The 19,649-nt window shown below is 38.8% G+C and overlaps 1 protein-coding gene across 1 annotated transcript in view; it reads right to left on the bottom strand.

Moving 5' to 3' along the window:
* The window catches only part of ghrhrb (growth hormone releasing hormone receptor b), an 80,948-nt gene extending 61,964 nt beyond the window's left edge, over nucleotides 1–18,984 (bottom strand). The window contains exons 1-2 of the mRNA XM_005944144.3: nucleotides 18,570–18,984; nucleotides 4,548–4,656 (exon numbers count right to left, since the gene is read on the bottom strand). Coding sequence (XP_005944206.1) covers nucleotides 4,548–4,656; nucleotides 18,570–18,671 — 211 coding nt within the window. The 5' untranslated portion in view covers nucleotides 18,672–18,984. The remainder of the gene's footprint in view (nucleotides 1–4,547; nucleotides 4,657–18,569) is intronic.
* Between the last annotated feature and the right edge of the window lie 665 nt (nucleotides 18,985–19,649).

Genomic DNA, 19,649 nt, shown 5'->3' on the forward strand with positions numbered 1-19,649 from the left:
ACCTTCCAGATGTCAACTGTCTTTGAAACTATCTGTCTCACTATAAGGAAACAGCAATCCAGAAAAACCAGAAGACAACCACTAACCTCAAATCACTGTGTGTTGCTTCATGACATTATAAGACAAACATGGACTACGTAAATCAACAGTACTTATTTCCTAAACGGAAAGAAATTCCAGCATTTTCTAAAGTCCTAGGGTGGGAAAGGCTCCACAGAAAAGACCAACATCAGAAATGATCATTTTCATTTTTTTCCAAGTTCTTTCAGATTTATTTTGACAAGACTTTCATCCCACAGCTGCTCAGCCACATGCTTGAGAAGTAGATGCCTATGCTCTATAAGATCTCTCTCTCTCTCTCTCTCTCTTAATTTACATAGGAAATATCACAGTATTCAGTCCATAACACCACAGACCACTGGTATCCTATACTATTCTTTTCGAAATACACACTGCATAGCAGTAATTTTCTTGTTTTGATTTTAACACAAAATTCCTTAACTTGAAAATAATTGATTGTTATTGGTAGATGTTATCAGATTAAATGAAAATGACGTACATACTTCATAACAGGACTTCAAATAAAATTAGCAACTTGTAATCTCTTACTGTATTAAATTAAGACAAGGCTGAGGAAAGTGCGATTTTCTTGTTTTAAATTTTTTCCCCCTGATAGTACAGTGCTAAAACTTTGTGTGCAAGTGTTTGCTTAGTTGAAATAGTTGCTTAAAAATAATTCCTTAAATATAATTATAGATTTCAAAACAGCTTTGACAGAGCAACGCTTTTAAGGTAATGCTAAGGTTTTTTTTTTAATAGCATATCATAAATAATAGTTAGATATTTAACACACAGGCCGGATCTGTTTTATCTATTTAACAGTCATAAAACCAGTGTCCCTCACAGATATGAATCCATTAATCTTCTCTTGCTCTGTTGGATTGATGTATAAACATATAATTATTTAAAAAAAATGTAATATTTTAATAATAATAATAATACCAACTTAAAGTAAGTTTACATTTACAATTTAAAAAGTGAACTACAAAACACTCCTTTAGCCTTAATTACCTGAAGTTCTAACATTTAATGAATTTTTGATCCCTCTTATTTTTCTGTTGTTCTTCAGTATTAAATAACATTATTACTTAATTAGTGTTTCCGTCTGTCTGATGACATCACTACTGATATTTCCACATAAGATTCATTGTGTCAGTTTTTTCGTTCGAGGCTTTGGTTTATTTTGTAAAGTTCCAGCTGTTTTTGAGTAATGTAATGTTCTTGGAGTCCTGCTACACAGCCGGCATGACAGAATAACGTGACGACTATGGACCCAGCAGCTCTCAGCCCCTCATGATTTATGACAGGATTTATACAGTGCAGAAGTTGTGCAATGATTGGTTGAAAAGCCCCAGTAAGGAATACCAGGGGGCAGCTGATCACAGTCTACAAAGACTGGTTTCTGGCCTTCCTTGGTTATTGGATTTGCTACATCAGTTGATAAAGATGAAGGATTTTGTCATCAAAACTTTTCACCTTTGTCTACCTGCTACAGCTGCCCACACCGCTGGCCATCTCCTGGAAAGGAGGCTTCAATCTCTGAGTTCATCATTATGGCAGCCATTGCTCAGCTCTCCAGCCTCGACATCGCCAGCCTTGACGCTGTAACTGCTCCATCTGCGCCGCTGGCCACACAGTTGGTATTCAGACTATCATCGTCTCCTCTGCCAGCCTCAGACTCTAAGTTTTGAAGCCTGGACAATCACTTGAAATATGTTATGTTTTAGACTGTTTTGTTGTTGTTGTTGTTTTTGTTTGTGTGTTTGTTTGTTTTTCCTGGACATGCAGTCCTGCACAGTATATACGTTGGCCTAGATATCAAATAAACAGTAAAAGGATCCAATGTTTTAAATATTGCTTGATTAAAAAAACAACATTTCTATCATCTTTGGATTTTTACTGTACGGTAAAATCAGTATGTATGTTTAACAGTGACATCATGGAACATTTCAAATTGTTCCCAGGATGGCTATAATTTTATGTGACATGACTTGAGCCCATTTAGCTTCTGATGGCCCCAAATGTAGGTGCTACCAAGGAATAGGGACTGTCAAGTGTAATGCTTGTTTTGTGTTTGCACTTGTTTTATTTAGGGGGTGGAAACGGCAATGATTTTTTTTTTATTTTGTTTTGAGGTGAGACGGTTTGTTCTCCCCCCCAAAAGAAAGACTATGTAATCCTTTCAGTTTGTTTGTTTGTCTGGCTGCCTGTTTTTTGGCAGTTTAATGTCCACAGTTTTTAAGATATCATGCTCAGATTTTGTGTAATGGTAGATACCAATAACAGCTCAAGGTCAACCAGGTCAAACCAAAAACCTTAGCTTATCCACAATTTTTTATGGGTCTTCTTTAAACTTTACAACAATATGCTAGGTGTTGGGGGACATGAGTACCTAGGTTGGCTAAGCATTTGACCTTGACCTTCATTGTAGGTTCCCAAGATCAAAGCTGACCTTGGAAAAAAATCTCCAAGAACCCATATTTAGTAATGTATCATATGAAAGGGCATGGAGAGAGCTCTACAACACACTTTTTATTTTTTTCAGTACAAAATTCTATGACATTAGAATGATCACAAAAATACACACTGCATGAATGCTTAAAAGCTCAAAATTCTCATGTAATGATTTTGGCCAATTATTTTAGCCAGTTCTGCTTTAATCATGTGGGTAAAGATAACAAAATACCATTTTAGTATGTAATGCTTCACAGTCATTGGTCAAAAGTCAGACATCAGCATGTTGTTATAAAAGCAGGCTGACGTCAGCAAACGGTAATAAAAACATTGTGGGGGGGCTGTCGAGCGCTCAGAGTGCTGTTGTTGTAAATGGTTTACATACAGTTAGCCACATATATATTTGGTCACTGACACAAGCTTTGTTTTTGTTTTTTTACCTGCTTACTGAAACATCCAATTATAGTTGTACAGTTATAGTTATATATGGACATAATGTGTCTCAACTTTCATTTGAGGGAAGTTTTGTCATGGTTCTGGGTCATTTTGACCCAGCTTTTTCTGTTTCTTATGTGTTGGTGTTTTTCTGATTATGATTTATGTTCTGATTATTTAGTGATACTGTTTTGATTATGGTTATTATTATTGCAGGTTTAGTTCCGTGTCAAGTCTGTCTCACTCTGTCTAGTCCGTGTCTTAGTAAAGTCTTGTTTCCTGTTTTACTTTGAAGGTTCATGTTCATGCCTGATGTCAATGTGTTCAGTTTTACTTTTCCCCTCGTTAGCCTAGTTTCTCCCAGCTGTGTCTCCCTCCTGTTTCCCATTCCCTGATTACCGCCCTGTGTATAGAAGCCCTGTGTTTTCCTGTGCTCTCTGTCGCGTTGTCTGTGTTACTCCGTGTCAGTCTGCATTACTCTGTGTAACCCGGTGTTCATTCTGCGTCTCTCTGCGTCTCTCTGCCATCTTTCTCTGTGCATTTTGCTCCTCCCCCCGTGAGTATTTGGTTTCAGGTTAGTTCTTTAGTTTTCCCCAGTTTAGGTTTGTTAGCTCCCCGCTCTGCTCCTCCTGTTTTTGCCACTTTGTCACTTCTGTAAATAAACACTCACTCGCACCCCAGCCAGTACCTGCATTTTGGATCCTTTTCTCAATACACTACACGACTGCTGCCCCAGCCGTGACAAGTTTAGGAGTTTCAGCTCCTTAACCTGTGCATTTTACACCCTCTTTAAAAACCAAAAGTCAACCAAAAGTGATTGAACGATTGACTCAAATGCAATTTTATGCGTGGATGTGGGCAGTTCTTTTGTTATATCTTAATCAACTAAGCAGATAAAAGGCATTGGTTTTGGAGAGAAGGAGTTGATTTGGTCAATTGTGAGAATGAAAGAAAGCAACTCGGCAATGAAGAAAGACCTGGAAGTCCACAGAAGACAACAGTATTTGCATGGTGAAGAGAAACCCCTTAACAACAGCCAACCAAGTGACCACTCCGAAGGAAGTCGGCATCCATATCCAAGTCTACCATAGAGAGAAGACAGCATGAAAGTAAATGCAGAGGGTTCACTGCAAGATGCAAGTGACAAGACTCAAGAATAGAAATTATGGATGCTAACAACAACAAAAAAAAATCCACCAAAATTCAGAAAAAAACATTCTTTGGACAGATGAAATCAAGCGCAACATATACCAGAATAATGGCTAGAAAAAAATGGTAAGGAAAAGGTGTGGAACAGCTCATGGTTTAGGTGTAACTCTATAAAACTGTAGAGCATACTGTGTCGTGTGAAATTTTGAAAATGTAGCAGTATTATAAAATATCATAACTAAAAAGGTGTTTTGGTTATTCTTCTGAAAAGTTTGGAAGCATCATAACATATGGCTTATCTGCCTTATATGAAATCTAAAGAATACCATTCTAATGTAACACTATAGTAAGTGTTAGACCTCGTTGAGACTGTATATTTGTCCCCAGTGTGAAATGCTTTCTACCATGAAAATATCTGTTCCCATTGTGAGATTAAAACACGGGCTGACCTGTCTTAGCAGAGTGGTTGTTCTCCTCCTGCTTGAGGATCTGATAACATTCTTCCTCAGCCTTCATGTGCTGAACAACCAGAGCGCAATCTGGGTGGATGGCCTCTGTCTGAAGGCGAGAAAAAAATCTTTCATCACAGTCCAGTAACACAGAAAGACACACAGAAGTGCAGAAATACTATAATTTTCTTTTACATGACATGATAATGGCAAAGATAATGTTATTAATCAGTAGTTCAGTAGTGGTTGTGTTTTGGACTTTGTTATACTATTGACCATATATTAAAGAAATATCATATGGAGCCTGTTGTTGGCCTCTCCCAAAAGTATTACTTATTTTTTATTAATAAAGGCTTTAATAAGACACATTGTAATGTAATATTCACCACATAGAACAATTCTTTGAGTTATATATATTTTTATATATATATATATATATATATATAAAAATATTCAGTTTAACTGTTTTAGCCTATAGTAATTAAACTGGAGCTTCAACATCAGGAATATGTGAGCACCTTCTTCTGAGATGATAAGGTGATGAAAGTTTTCCATATTTGCATCTGTTGTCCTCTCTTTGTCTGCCCTGTCCTTTTAGAAACAGGAAAGAGCACACATATAATAATATAATAATTGATTTATCGATTAAAATTGATTTTAGCTTTAATAAAGCAATATTGATTCATTAAAATCCTGAATCAATTTATATATATATATATTATATTAACTATTAAAATTATATATATATATATATATATATATATTATATATATATATATATTATATTATCTATTTATTTGTATTTTGCCAGAAACGCTAGAATCTCAGCTTAAACCTCACAAATTATTTCAACAACCACCAAACACAAAATCGCACTTCCTGCACAGCTCTCTTCCCCTCTCAATGTACTTCAAGAACAGTTTCCCATTTAAAAATCTCTGTTTTCTACATTATTCACTTGCTTTTTAAACACCAGTCTACCATTGCGTACAGACAAGAAAGCCTCAGTATCGAAGAAATGTAAACTTTTTAAAATTATGACAAATTGCAAAACTCTTAGCTGTGACTCTAATAAAACCTCTGTAACTTTGCACTGCTTCAATCAGGTAATGTTCATATGATGATTCATGGTTTTCTTCAGTTTTCTTCAGGGTCTTCGGATGAGGGGGACAACCTGTCTATCTCTGGGGGTGAGGTCACTGAGGCAGTTAAACAACTCCTTGGTGGCAGGGCCCCTGGGGTGGATGAGGTTCACCCTGAGTTCCTGAAGGCTCTGTATGTTCCAGGGCTGTCTTGGTTGACACCAATGTTCCCTAACCCTGCTGGCACGGTCTCTGCGCACAGAAAATCTGGTTGCGCACAAAAAAAATCTAACCTGAATTGAAATTAAAATTAATACTTTAACAATTCTGTTTTGCAGTGTTAGTCAGTAAGTGACTGGCTGCTCCCATATGGGATTAGAACAATGCCACCTTATCCCATAGTCCAGCCAATAATAATGTTTTTATTAGTTTTTATTGTGTTGATATGCCACGTAAACCCAGAGTTATGATAAAATTATCTGCAATGTTTGGTTTTCTTTCTGAATACTATCGTTGTTTATATTTACTGCAGGGAGAAACGGTAAATACATTTTATAAGGAAAACGCTCGAAAGCACTCTCCACCTGTGGTCAAAAACAAAACCAAAAAAACCCCACCCTTTCCTATTGGTGGAACAATGTACCATGTCGACCAGTCAAAAAATGATATGGCAACAGTGCACCCTGGGGCGTCAGTGCGCCCCAGGGTGGCTGTGGCTACAATGTAGCTTGCCATCACCAGTGTGTGAATGTGTGTGTGAATGGGTGGATGACTGGATATGTAAAGCGCTTTGGGGTCCTTAGGGACTAGTAAAGCGCTATATAAATACAGGCCATTTACCATTTACCATTTAACATGGCATTTAGTTGTTTAGAAAGGGGGAAGTTTTAGGAGTGACGGCAGTGTTTTGAGATGTGAGAGATTTGCGCAAATCTTGTGTAGTTAGTGTGTAGTGTAGTCAATAGTTTTGTTGTGTGTGTCAGAACAATGAGGCAACTGCTGAATGTTACAGGTGTTACAGGAGTGATACATCTCCTGTTGTCAGGCCTGCAGGTATCAGGCTGTTGTTCTCCTTTATCTCATAGTGGACAGAAATTATTTTTTGGAGTGGCACAAATAATTTGTGTGGCATCAAATTTGATGCAGAACAGCTGATTGTTCTGTAAATAGTTTGAAATGTTTATTTAAAAAACTGCATTGGCTGCATTTTTAGGTAAACAGCTGCAAAAAACTTCATTGTTTGCATAACTCAGTTACTTTTTGAAGAAGTAACTATATAATTAATTGCCCAATATTGGTCATTATATACTGTATTTTGCAGACAAAGAGTTACAGGACTCTCTCCCAGACCACAGACTCATACTCATAATACAAGTCAGAGCATTATATAAAAAAAGAAAAAAAAGAAAGTTGTGTTTTCAAAATTGGAGTTCAAGTTATTTTTTACTTCCAATAGTGTTAACATGCTACACAGGTCATGAACAAGATTTTTTTTTAATTTTCATTGTAAGTGGGCTAAAGCAGTTAATTAAAAGTAGTCTAACATAAATGTAAATGCTGTAATTTGCTTATTTTAATAAACCATGTAACTTGGATGGATTCAATGCTGGCGTGCACACGTCTGATGTTGCTCGCAGTGGTCCAAGGGACCGCTCAGGGAGTTTGTGTGTTTGCTCAGACACATGAAAAATTAGAGGGAACATTGGTTGACACTGCTCTACAAGTTGCGTGTATATCAGGGGCGGTACCTCTGGATTGGCATACCGGGGTGGTGGTTCCCATCTTTAAGAAGGGGCATCATACTTCTCAGCCTTCCCAGGAAAGTCTATGACAGGCTGCTGCAAAAGAGAGTTGGTCCGATAGTCAAACCTCTGATACAGGAGGAACAACGCGGTTTTCATTGTGTCATGGAACACTGGACCAGCTCTTTACTCGCTTGAGGATACTTAAGGGTGCATGGGAGTTTGCCCAACCAGTCTACATGTGTTTTGTGGACTTGGAGAAGGCATTTGACCATGTCCCATGTCCTGTGGGAGGTCCTTGGGGATTATGGGGTGTCTGGCCTATTGCTACAGGCCATTTGATCCTTATACAACCATTGAAAGAACTTGGTCCGCATAGTCAGCAATAAGTCAGACTCGTTTCAAGTGGGTGGTGAACTTCGCCAGGGTTGCTGTTTGTCACCAATTCTGTTTGTAAAAAGACAAAATTTCTAGGCATAGCTAAGTGGTGGAAAGCTTTCAATTGGTTGGCCTCAGAATCTCAGCTCTGCTTTTCGCAGATGATGTGGTTCTGTTGGCTTCATTGTGTGATGGCTTCCAGCTCGCACTGAAATGGTTTGCAGCCGAGGATGAAGTGGTGGGAATGAGAATCATCACCTCCAAATTTGAGGCCATGGTCCTCAGCAGGAGGAGTGTTCATACCAGGTCAGGGATGAGTTCCTGTCCCCAGTAGAAGAGTTGTCTTGTTCGCAAGTGACAGCAGAAGGGAGTGGGAGATTGACAGATGGATTGGTGCCACAGCAGCAGTGAAGCGGACGCTGTTCCAGTCCATTGTGGTCAAGAGAGAGCTGAGTGTAAAAGTGACATTCTCAATTTACCGGTCGATCTATGTCGCTATCCTCAGCTATGGTCACGAACTGTGGATCAAAAAAACATGATCACGATACAAGCGGCAGAAATGACCTTCCTCCGAAGGGTGGCTGACATCTCCCTCAGAGATAGGGTGAGAAGTTCAGCCATCTGAGAGTGGCTCAGAGTAGAGCCTCTGCTTCTCAACATTAAAAGGAGCCAAGTATACCATGCCCAGTCTCTTTGGTACATAGTTGGCCTTTGGTCCAGATGGAGTCTGGAAGAAGAAGACAAGGTCTCTCCTCACTGTAACAGTGCCATGTGATGGATCACTGCCACACCTGCTCTCAAGAAACCACTTGAATAGGACCTGCTGGACAAAGTGGAGTAAGATTCACAAAAGCCAGATATCATGCAGCAATCCAAGGAAATTTAGGAACAAATGAGGAACAAAGTAACTGAGATTTCTCAGGTTATAAAGCTGTTTCTAAAGCTGTGGGACTCCAGCAAACAGCGGTGAGAGCCATTATCCACAGATGGCAAAAACGTGGAACAATTGTGAACTTTCCCAGCCAACCAAAATTAGCCCAAGAGCGCAGCAACGACCCATCCAAGAGGTCACAAAAGACCCCAGAACAACACATCCTCACATGCCTCAATTAAGGTCAATGTTTAGAAGGGCCTGCATCGCACAGTTCCAAGACAAAAACCACTTCCAAGCAAAATGAACACAAAGGCTCGTCTCTGTTTTGCCAGAAAACATCTTGATGATACAATCTAAAAACAACATTGTTAAACAAACATAGCACAGTAATAAATTAGCAAAAGTAGTTGATCAAAAATAGCACATTATAATGCAAAGGATTCAGTTTGATACGGAAATGTTTATGATATCTTATATAGTGATTATTGTATGTATTTGTCACAAAAAGAACTGTTGTACAGTTTTATGGCAAACCATAGTTTTTTGAGGAATCCTTTATAGCAGCTTTATACCTTAAATAGGTCTGAGAGAGAATGGTAACAGATTATTTGTCAAGACGGAGAAATGTGAATTGCATGTGACAACAGTATCTATCATTAAGCAGGGCAACCTCAAACCTGGCCCAGACATGGTCCAAGCGGTGGTGGACTGGCCAGAACCCTCTGACTGGAAACAGCTCCAGCGTTTTCTGGGCTTCATTAGTTTCTACTGTTGTTTCATCCGAAACTTTAGCCAGATCGCTTCACATTTCACACACCTAAATTCTTCTAAGGTGCTTTTCAGTGGGACTAGGCTGCTCAAACCATTTTCAGTAACCTTGAGCAATGCTTTGCCTCACCTCCTATCCTGTCTTCACCTGTCTCTAACCAGTTTATTGTAAAAGTGGAGGCTTTGGACTCGGGAGTGGCGGCTGTCCAACAGTATGAAGGTAAGCTTCATCTTTGTGCCTACTTCTCTCATCATCTCTTCCCCAAAGAATGGAATTATGATGTAGGGGACAGATTGCTCCTGGCAGTCAAATTTCGCCTTGGAGGAGTACCAGCACTGGCTTTATCGTCTGGACGGATTACAAGAATCTTGCCTACCTGCAAACTCCTAAATGGTTAAACACCTGGCAAGCCAGGTGGACTCGGAAAAGTGGAAATGAGTAAAAAACAATCACCTATAGCACCAGGTCACACAACATCTAGCCCGAAGCTCTGTCCCGGCAATTCTCCTCCTTAGAAGGAGCTCCAGAGGATTCTCTGATCCTTCCAGCCTCCTGCACCATCAGGGCAATCCCTTGGGAGGTCAAGTAGGTTTTTGTTCAGAACCAGACCCCAGGACTGTGCTGCTCCACTCCAACCACAATGAGCGCCCAACTCACCTGGGTCGAGTATGTCCACAACAGCCTCACCTCCTCGGCGACTGGGTTATCTTCTTTTGAAACTGAAACTGATCAATGATCAGCTGATCGGCTTTTCTCTCTTGTTTGTTTATCACCCACTTTGCGCCAGAAAGAGGAAACCAGCGGATGCTAAACAACAGCAGCACATTTAAGCTTGATCAGCTGTTGTTAGAATTTATTTAATATTAATTTCTAGTATCAGCTGATGTTTGCTGGAGCCACAGCTGCATAAAAGCTGCTGGTCATGATATCGGTTTGGTTATGTGGTGAGAGGGAAACATGAAGATGAAACCAGGAGATGTCCTTACTGAATCATCAGAGCTGAACAGGTGATGGAGAAACAGGTTTACCTTTTAGGTCACATGAATGAGTTGAAGGGAAGTTATGAACTGTTTCTGAGAGACAAATAACACCAATATCATTTTCTATGTAGCTGACAGCTGGTAACTGTGTGGGGGCGGGTCTAGCAAAGTTTTGCCATGGGGCCAGGTAGGGCATTAACAGGGAGAGGTGGGCACAAGGAAATACTTTTCTTTCTTATTCTCATTTAAAATGTCTAGCTGTTATTAAATAATTATCTGAATCTTACAACCAAATTTTTATTATGACCTAAAATGTATAGAAATCATACATATACCAACAAGACAGTGTACACCACTGTCACAACAGTGTTTGTTTTCATTCAAAGGCTTTATGGCTTTTCCTAGAATACCTGGTGGGCCGGTCTCTAGTCCAACCCTGAGGTCAAGCTAGAAGATTTAATGAATATCTCACCAGCAGATTTAGTCAGATTTTGTTTTTTGAGATTTTGGTGACAAAATGAAGTGTCAATTTATCTTTTGACATGGTTTCAACATTCTTCTTCCCAGTGCACATATTTACTTCATTCTCCCTGTGACGGCTTAGAGAATCTACTATTCAAAGTCAAAGTCAAAGTGAAACTTTATTGTCATCGCTGCTATATACAGTACAGGATATAGAGAGACGAGACGACTAGGCTCCAGTTCCATAGGAAGAGTAAGAAATAAATATACACTTTAAGACTAAGGTAAGGGGAGTAATAACAGTCTAACTTTACAATTTACAATTGTAAATTTACACTAGCCTTGAAGTGGTTTAAAGTGACCAACGTGGCAGCGTTACAGTTTACAGTATGAGTGATTTAAAGTGACCTTGAGTGAAATAAAGTGACCAACATGAACAATATTCCTAAGTGTAGGATTGTCCATAGAGCAGCATCTGTATTTACAAAGGCAGTGGTATGTGGAGTGCAATAGAGTCCGTTAATGGTTTGGATGTGGGTATGTGTGGTGGGGGGTAGTGGCTGAGCCGGTAGTGAGTTCAGGACTCTGATGGCTTTTGGGAAAAAGCTATCTCGCAGTCTGGATTATCGGGCCCTGATGCTGTGATAGCATCTGCCAGATGGGAAGAGGGACAAAAGTTCTGTCAGGGGTGTGAGGGGTCAAAAAAGAATACACCATTAAAAAAAACACTGAATTTGCCAAAGCGCTATAAGCCGCTGCCTGCTCATGGAAGCGCCACGAGCCGGAAGTCCTTTTTTATTTTGGATGAGGCATTCAGAGGTTGGAGTCTTGAAATGAACCCCTGGGATGAACTGTAATGAGCACCCATGACAGCAAAAAATGTGGGTGTTTGACGTCCTCTCAAAACGTTGACATTTGCTGTCAAGGCTTCTCTATTTTTACTTATATTCACGCCTTCTCAGGAATGTGAACAGGAGGACGTCAGAAGCTTAGATCTAAAAAAAATCTGAGATTATAGTAACATGTGCCAAAAATGTAGATTCCAACAGCATCTGGAACCTGTGGTTAAATTTGTGTCATACTTTGCTATCAAGTGAATAATTTTTTTTTTGTTTGTTTGTTTTTGAATGTGTGTGTGTGTTTTGTTTGTTTTTTTTTGTTTGTTTGTTTTTTGAATGTGTGTGTGTGTTTTGTTTGTTTTTTTTGGCATGCAATTGATTTCTTCGGATGTGTTTGATTCAAACTGTGTGAAGAAGCTCTAGTGGAACACCTGCCTGTAGATCAGATGGTGACACTGCAGGGGAGTGTGACATTTAACCCAGTGCTCTCACAGCAACCCAGTGACCTAAATTTTTTCCTTTTTTTTCTCCAGTTTGAAAATCCTTGGGCAAGATACTAACGCCAAGCTGCTCTCGAATGCATCCATCAGAGTATGATTGTTTGATAAAAAGCACTTATGTAGAGGAGAAACCAAGCATAGAAAATGCTTTATAGTTCTGTAAGTGCTTTGAGGGGTTGGAGTAAAACAATGCTATATAAGAACTAGTCCATTTACCATATAGAAAATACTAAGATGTAGGGGGAAAAGTACTTGTGTGAATGAGATATGCTATATAAAGTGTTTCAAGTGTGTAAAGAGAAAAGCACTATAAGAAGAACCAGCCTACTTTTTATTTTACAAGTGTTTAAAAATCTACATTTTAAGGCCACCAGATGGCAATAGGTTGGGTTGGTTACATGATAGTTCTCGATGAATACAAGTAAATGGTTCGAGCCCCGGCTCGGACAGTCTTGATCGTTGTGTCCTTGGGTAAGACACTTCACCTACCGCCTACTGGTGATGGCCAGAGGGGCCGATGGCGCGATATGGCAGCCTCGCTTCTGTCAGTCTGCCCCAGGGCAGCTGTGGCTACAACTGTAGCTGCCTCCACCAGTGTGAATGTGAGAGTGAATTAATAGTGGAATTGTACAGCGCTTTGAGGTTCTTGAAAAGCGCTATATAAATGCAATCCATTATTATTAATGAGGTCAACAACAGAAGCTTACACGATTGTGTATATAAGAATTCCTTGATTGTGCAGGTTGAAGGTAATGTGTGTCAGGACACATGCCTGAAAGTAAACTGGTGCTCTGGCGTGAGCTCCCTTAGATGTCAGACTACAATCCTTGTATAAAAACCTTCTTGTTATATTCCGTCATTAATAAACATAGAAGGCCATCTTTCCACCAGCTATTTTCTATTTTAAGTACTGTTTCTATCAGCCCTTTAAACATATTACTGTACACGAGGGAGGAGAATTTACAGTGAAAATATTAAATATTCCCGTAACGTATTCCATCTGGGTGGCCTGTTAACTCCTACATCATTAATAGTTCAAATGTCCGGGAGTAACACGTGAGTGCGCGTGGCTGAAGACTTGATCTGGCAGCACAGCCTCACTGTGACACAAGACAGTGCTTTCTTATCTACCCTGTAGGCTTATAGAACAAGCCTCTTTTATACAAGCAAGATCGTAACATGACATACTGTCTGCTGGAGCAGCACGGGGTGTCACTTTCGAATGTAGTGATGCGCAGTGAACCTGGAATAGCTCATATGAGCAACACAAGCTTGCTGATGGTTTCTCTCCTTTAACAGATGCCGAATAATAGACTCACTCAGAGAGAAGAGCGTGAGTGCCATTTGAGCAGCACTTTAATTATTGTAACTCTCCATCCTATCTGGCAGCAGTTTATGCAGCTGTGGTGTCATTTAAATCCAATCACTGTCTAAAACAGGTCGTTATTGCAGGCACCTCCAGCCAATTTTTAGTCAGTTCCACTTGTTAGCATTCCTTTTTTTTTAACATACACTGGTCCCTGAGTCTGTCTGTCTGTCCTCTTTGTTAAATGTCTCACATGTTGGTAAACATGCATGTTTGCCTTATTACTAAGGGTTCATATTCATGTCTGTACAGCAGTTAATTTGCTCATGTTAGCACAAAGACTGTAAATGAAACAGCAAACCCAGCTTCATCTAAAGCTAACCCATAGATCCAGAGACCAGCCCTTGTCATTTTCACTTTAACACTTTGTAGTTTGTTTAAGATCTGTAATATTTTGATAGAAACCTTTCGCTAAAATTGTGATCTAAGGCTTTGGGAAATACTTAAAGAACACCAGCTCTATCCATGCACTTGTAGTTGATGAAAGAAAGTCGAGGTGCTTCCTTGCCTCTGTGATGGTATTTTGATTAATGTGAGTTATATTTTACTCCGTTGTTAAGGTCAAATAAAAAAACTTGAAAAGGACACATGTTTATCTTACTGTAGGTTCCAGAGGAGTGCAAGGATTAAATCAAATTCTAAAAAATATTTTTATACTTTTTACATTTTTAAATTATCTAAATTGCTGGCGTTATATACTTTATTTATATACTTTCTCTAAAATCAGACTTTCTTATAAGATATAAAAGAGTGAACCATCTGTATGCTGAAAATCAACTGTGAAGTCAATCTTTTCATTTCAAGGCACAAAAGCCCTTCCTGTCTTTTCAGCAACTGAGTTAATGTCACTCATTATTTGCCCCCAAAAATCAATTGACTGCCTTCGGTTTCAAAAAAAAAAAAACGCAGCCATCAGAAGGGCACTAACAGGATGATGGCACATTTCCTCATGTTGGCTTCTCTGCACTGGTTACATGTGGCCTTTAGAATTGATTTTAGCATTTTACAGCTTGTTTTTTAAGGTAGAGCTTGCCTTGGGCTGCAGACAGAGGGTAACAGGTTATTTGATGTCTAATGGGAGAGGCTTCTGCAGGCGATAGGAACGTTACAATCTATAACTTGTTACTCAAGACCTGCTATTAGGATATTAAAGGTAGTTCTATTTGTATTTTTCAAATAGAAAAAAAAATGAATTGAAATCTCCCTCCATGGCATGCAAACACCACTTCTCCTCTCCTTGGTCTTTAGTGTTTGTATGTGGCCTGTCTCTAGCCACATCCAAAAAATGCAGAATTCATCTGAAGAAAAATGTCCTTCCTGACCACTGTAAATATTAAATATGGAGGCTTCCACAAACCAAAAACCTGCTCCTATGTTTTTTTAATGGATTGACAATAAGTTTGTCAGAGTGCATCAATTTCTTGATATAACAGACATAATTACACAGTAATCTATGCATATTTATGAACACATTATACTTTTTTGTGTGTTGTCAGCGTTAATCTCATTAAAATGACATTAACGCCATAACCGCATTAATGCGGCAAATCTCTGTTAGCGAGTTAGTGCAGATTGGCCCATGCATGGGGCTGCACAGCATCAATGCGTTAGTGCAGTTAGCTCGTTAACGCCGTGCAGCCCCAAGCACGGGGCGATCCATGCTAACTCGTTAACGGAGATTTTCCGCGTTAATGCGGTTATGGCGTTAATGTCATTTTAACTAGATTAACGCTGACAGCACTACTTTTTATATTAAATAACCTAAGAATTTATTGAACCCACCTTTATGAACTTGGCTGATACATATCATTCTAATATAGCAGCTTTCTTCTCCATCAGTTAAATGCAGTGTTGAATTTTCTTGGTAATTTTAAACCTTCATTATTTACGTTCATGTTTTCACCCACAACAGGGAAGAAGAAGACAGCTGTAGTTGTATAACTCCCTTCCTTGTTATGTAGTGCTTGTAGATCAGAGGAACCGTGTAAAGCCATTAGTAGGGATGTCTGTGGCCTCACTGGTGTGCACATGCACTCAAAATGGGAATGTAGTACTGAAAAACAACTTCATGGAGATCAAAAACTAACATTTCAAAGCTGTACTATACTGTACTGTACTGTATGTGTGCCTCCTATTATCAAACAAACTAGGAACAATTACCTTATTCTGCACTGTGATATCTTTATGATTTACTTTTTAGTCCACATTATTCCCCATTTTGGTTCAGTCAGCATTCTCATAAAAATCTCTGGCTAAAATTTTCATCTGTTATAGAGACAGACTTGCTGGATGACAGAAGAATCAATATTGGACTTACACCAGAACACCTCTTCACCTAAAAGCTATTGCCTGGTGCATGTGTACTGGTTATGGTTCATGGTAACACCTTGCATGATGCTAAAACCATTTAGACTTGTGCTTGAGTGCACTCAACTTGTTAATGTACAAGTTACAATTTTCTCTGGATTTCATGTTATTAATTTTTCTTTTCATTTTTTAATTGCATCATATGGCTGAGTAATTTGTATAGACAGTGTTTGGAATCCAGGAACAGCTGCAACAGTACAAGTTCTGACAATGGGTCTGAGCATTATATCTCCATACCTAACAGCATTTAGAGTATTTATTGGCTAGCCTATGGAGGTTTATGTCCTTCAAAGACATGCCTCCTCAGGACCTCATGGCAACCTCTCTGAGTCTGTTTCTGTCTGGTCAGAAACATGCACACGTAGCCTACTGGAGTTTTTGTAGGTCAGTGCAAGTGGCAATGCTCCTCCTGTTTTTCCTGGTACAATTCTGCTGCTTGACTGATGCCCTTCTACAGCCCTGTCCAGCTCCCCTAGTGTTATGACCAGTTTTCCGATATTTCCTCCACACACTTGAGATTGTACTGGGAGACACAGAATACATTCTTGTGACTGCACTTACGAATGTGCAGGTCTGGAAGGCGCTCGACTAGCTATATAATCTCAATCGGATGCAGGCGCCATCTCATGTTTGCAGACTAAATCAAGATCAAGTGTTTCCATGTGGTCAAATGTTTTTCGACAAAAGCCTTTGAGTCAGATATGGATGGCAGTGATTTTGAAAGAGAAATATGAAAAACCCAGGGTTTTAAGTAAAGACTGTTACTGTACCTTACACTGAAAACATCAGCAATAAAGTAATAAAAGGCAGTCATTTTCTGTTGAATAAAGTTTTCCAGCTGATCAGTAACTTACAAGAGATACTGATCTGCTACCATCTATAAGGAAAAAGGGGTTAAAGGCATCTTGAGTCCATGACAATCTGATCTTTTCATCTGGAGCAAAGAGCTAATAAATGAAGAGGCAACACAGGATTATTATGAGCATTCGGGATCAGGGAAAAGACACAAATCACTCCATAACACCAAAAGAAGAAACTCCACAATGGTTTTGAATCAAAATTCATATAAGGACAAAATGCAAAAGAAATGTGCTTCACACTAAATTGTTTACGCCATTTGAATTTCAAACCCCACATGCATAGTAGAAATGGGGAAAAAGGGAGAAAATATTTCTACGTTCTCATTACTGAAAAAACTTTTTGAAGCCAAAAGCAGAGAAGACTCAAGTGAGCAATGAGGGTTAATGGAGTCACAGGAGATACTATTTATTCAATATTTATTTGAGCTATACGAGTTTGTTCTTTGAAATCCAGTCCTCCTCTTGATGGCTGAGGTACATCTCAAATTCTACTTTTTCGTTATAAAGGAAAGAAAAAGCAAAGCAGAAAAACAAAAGTCAGACAGACATGCAATGCATGCATGTATTGGTTCTTAAGTCACATGATCCGTGGCGATTTGTCACCACTGGAGACAAATTAGTCATCTAGCAAGTAATTATCATCCTAGTTTGAATCAGATGTGCCAGACAAACATGAACGCAGCAGGTCAATATCAGAAAACAACTCCTAATCTACACGTTCTGTGATTATGATGGATGCGATGTTTCCACCTTAAATTTTTAGAAATACTCATGCAAATATTAGTGATTTTCACATAAGATCATGATTACGTTGGAAGCAGAAAATTATTATAACACTTTAATTTATAAAATTGTTTAAAACATGCTTTTCTATTTATGACAAAATAAATGTTTGATGTTAGAATATTGATGCAAATGTATACACTGCAGTTTGATTTAAAAAAATATATATTTTACAATTTAGATGATGTTTCTATTACATTAATAGTTTAGCTCTTTACAAAAATGCCAGCGTCATGTATAACTCACCATTTGCACAAAAGTCCATCTAATGTAAAATGAATTTGTTTACAACAAAATATGGAGGAATCTGCTCAGGTAACATTTGGGGAGAGTAACGTATATGATGGTGTAGCAAGTAAAGCTCCCATTTCAACAGCATTTAACTATTTAACTATTAGCACTTACTCAATAGATATATCAGCCATCTGTTTTCATTGAGGTAGTGACTAATGGCTAATTGCTAATAATAAAAACCATTAGGCAGCAAACCTTATCAACCCTGCCTGCCTATAATAATAAGACTAAAATGTGTTATGTTTCTTTTAAACTCCCAGACTGAGGCTGAACAAGAGAATCTTAAAATGTCACAAATATAGATTGTACAGTTACTATCGTTTTTGGGTTTTTTTATTGTTCATATTGTATTTGTATTCTAAGCTTTACACACACAAAATGTCTGTTACTCTGTAACTTCTAATTTAAAGGGGCAAAGATCCCTAATTCCCTTTCCTCAATGCTCAAACAAAGGCTACACTCATGATAAACCCAATGTACAGTCCCACTACTACAATGAAATAATTCATAAATGTCCAAAGTGAATAAAAGTAAAAGTTAATTTTAAAAAAGTAAAAGAATTGATCTTATTTGATTGAAAAATAATTTTCAAATCTTTTAAGTCATGTCAGTATAAAAACAATGTGACTGAAATCGTGTTAAAATCACCCACACAGACACATTACTTCATGTTCCAACTCTCCTTATGATAAGATAGATGAGGTTAAGCTGTGCGTTTGGACTCACCGTTTCCCAAACCGCCGACTGCATGAACAGACCCAAGTAAAGAAATGCGTCCGTCCATTTCAATCGGGAGCTTCCAGTGATAAGCATGCTCTGCGATGACATCTATGCTCGCTTTGCAAAGTGCATGTAGAAAAGTAGAAAAAAACAGATTACAACAAACTATTTCCTCCTTAAATTTCCACGACTGTCAACACCCAATGAACTGAGCAGCCGGCTGACAGTTCGCCGGTATTAATGCCGCCCGGTCTCTCTCCAGTGTCCGGTGAGTGAGACAGTGCGCATTTACACGCAGAGAGGAGCCGGTGCTGGACAGAGCCAAACAGTTTGCGCTCCTCCCTGAAATGGAGCAGAACACACAGACGCAGATGCGCGCTGACAAGAGGGAAGACAGCGAGTGGAGTCTTCACGAGCAGGGAAAACGGTGTTTTTATAGGTTCGAGGTTTTTACTCTAATTGCATAAACGGATAACACAGGATAACTTTCAGGCTCCGTACTGCCATGCAGATGTAGCTCCTGAAAAATGTATGCACAAAAGTTTAAACCTCATTTTGCACTGAATACCTGTTTTAGGAAGGGATAAACATGTATTTAGAGTTGTTAAGATTTAAATTATGGTTCTGTTTAAATACCCAAATAGTACAAAGGTTTTGCATCAAATTGTACTCCAAATACCCAAAATAAAAGTTCTACAGAATCATATCCATAATATTACTGAATCATAGTTGCTTTTTGAGTATTGTGCATATCACTTTACAATCCCCATTCCAAAAAGGTAGTTCAGGCTGTGCGGAATGTGAATAAAAACGCAATACAATGATCTAAATCTCATAAACCCATATTTTATCCATGATAGAACATAGAATGTTCTAACATATTTCAATCAAACAGGGAAGCACTGTATACAACCGTGCCTCTAGAAGTACAGCAGGTTGTTTACTAACTGGACTGATGGGGGTTCCAGCCCTGGCTGCTCCAGTCTGCCTGCAAAAGTGCTTCTGTGCATATCAAACTGTTACAGACTGCCAAAATCTCACTGCTTTTATTTTGTTTGTGTTTTGGTTTTTTGCTTTAGCTTGTGA

This window comes from Haplochromis burtoni, unplaced genomic scaffold (genome assembly GCF_018398535.1).
Source record: "Haplochromis burtoni strain Fernald_Lab_line unplaced genomic scaffold, NCSU_Asbu1 Contig_316, whole genome shotgun sequence".
NCBI classification, from domain to species: domain Eukaryota; kingdom Metazoa; phylum Chordata; class Actinopteri; order Cichliformes; family Cichlidae; genus Haplochromis; species Haplochromis burtoni.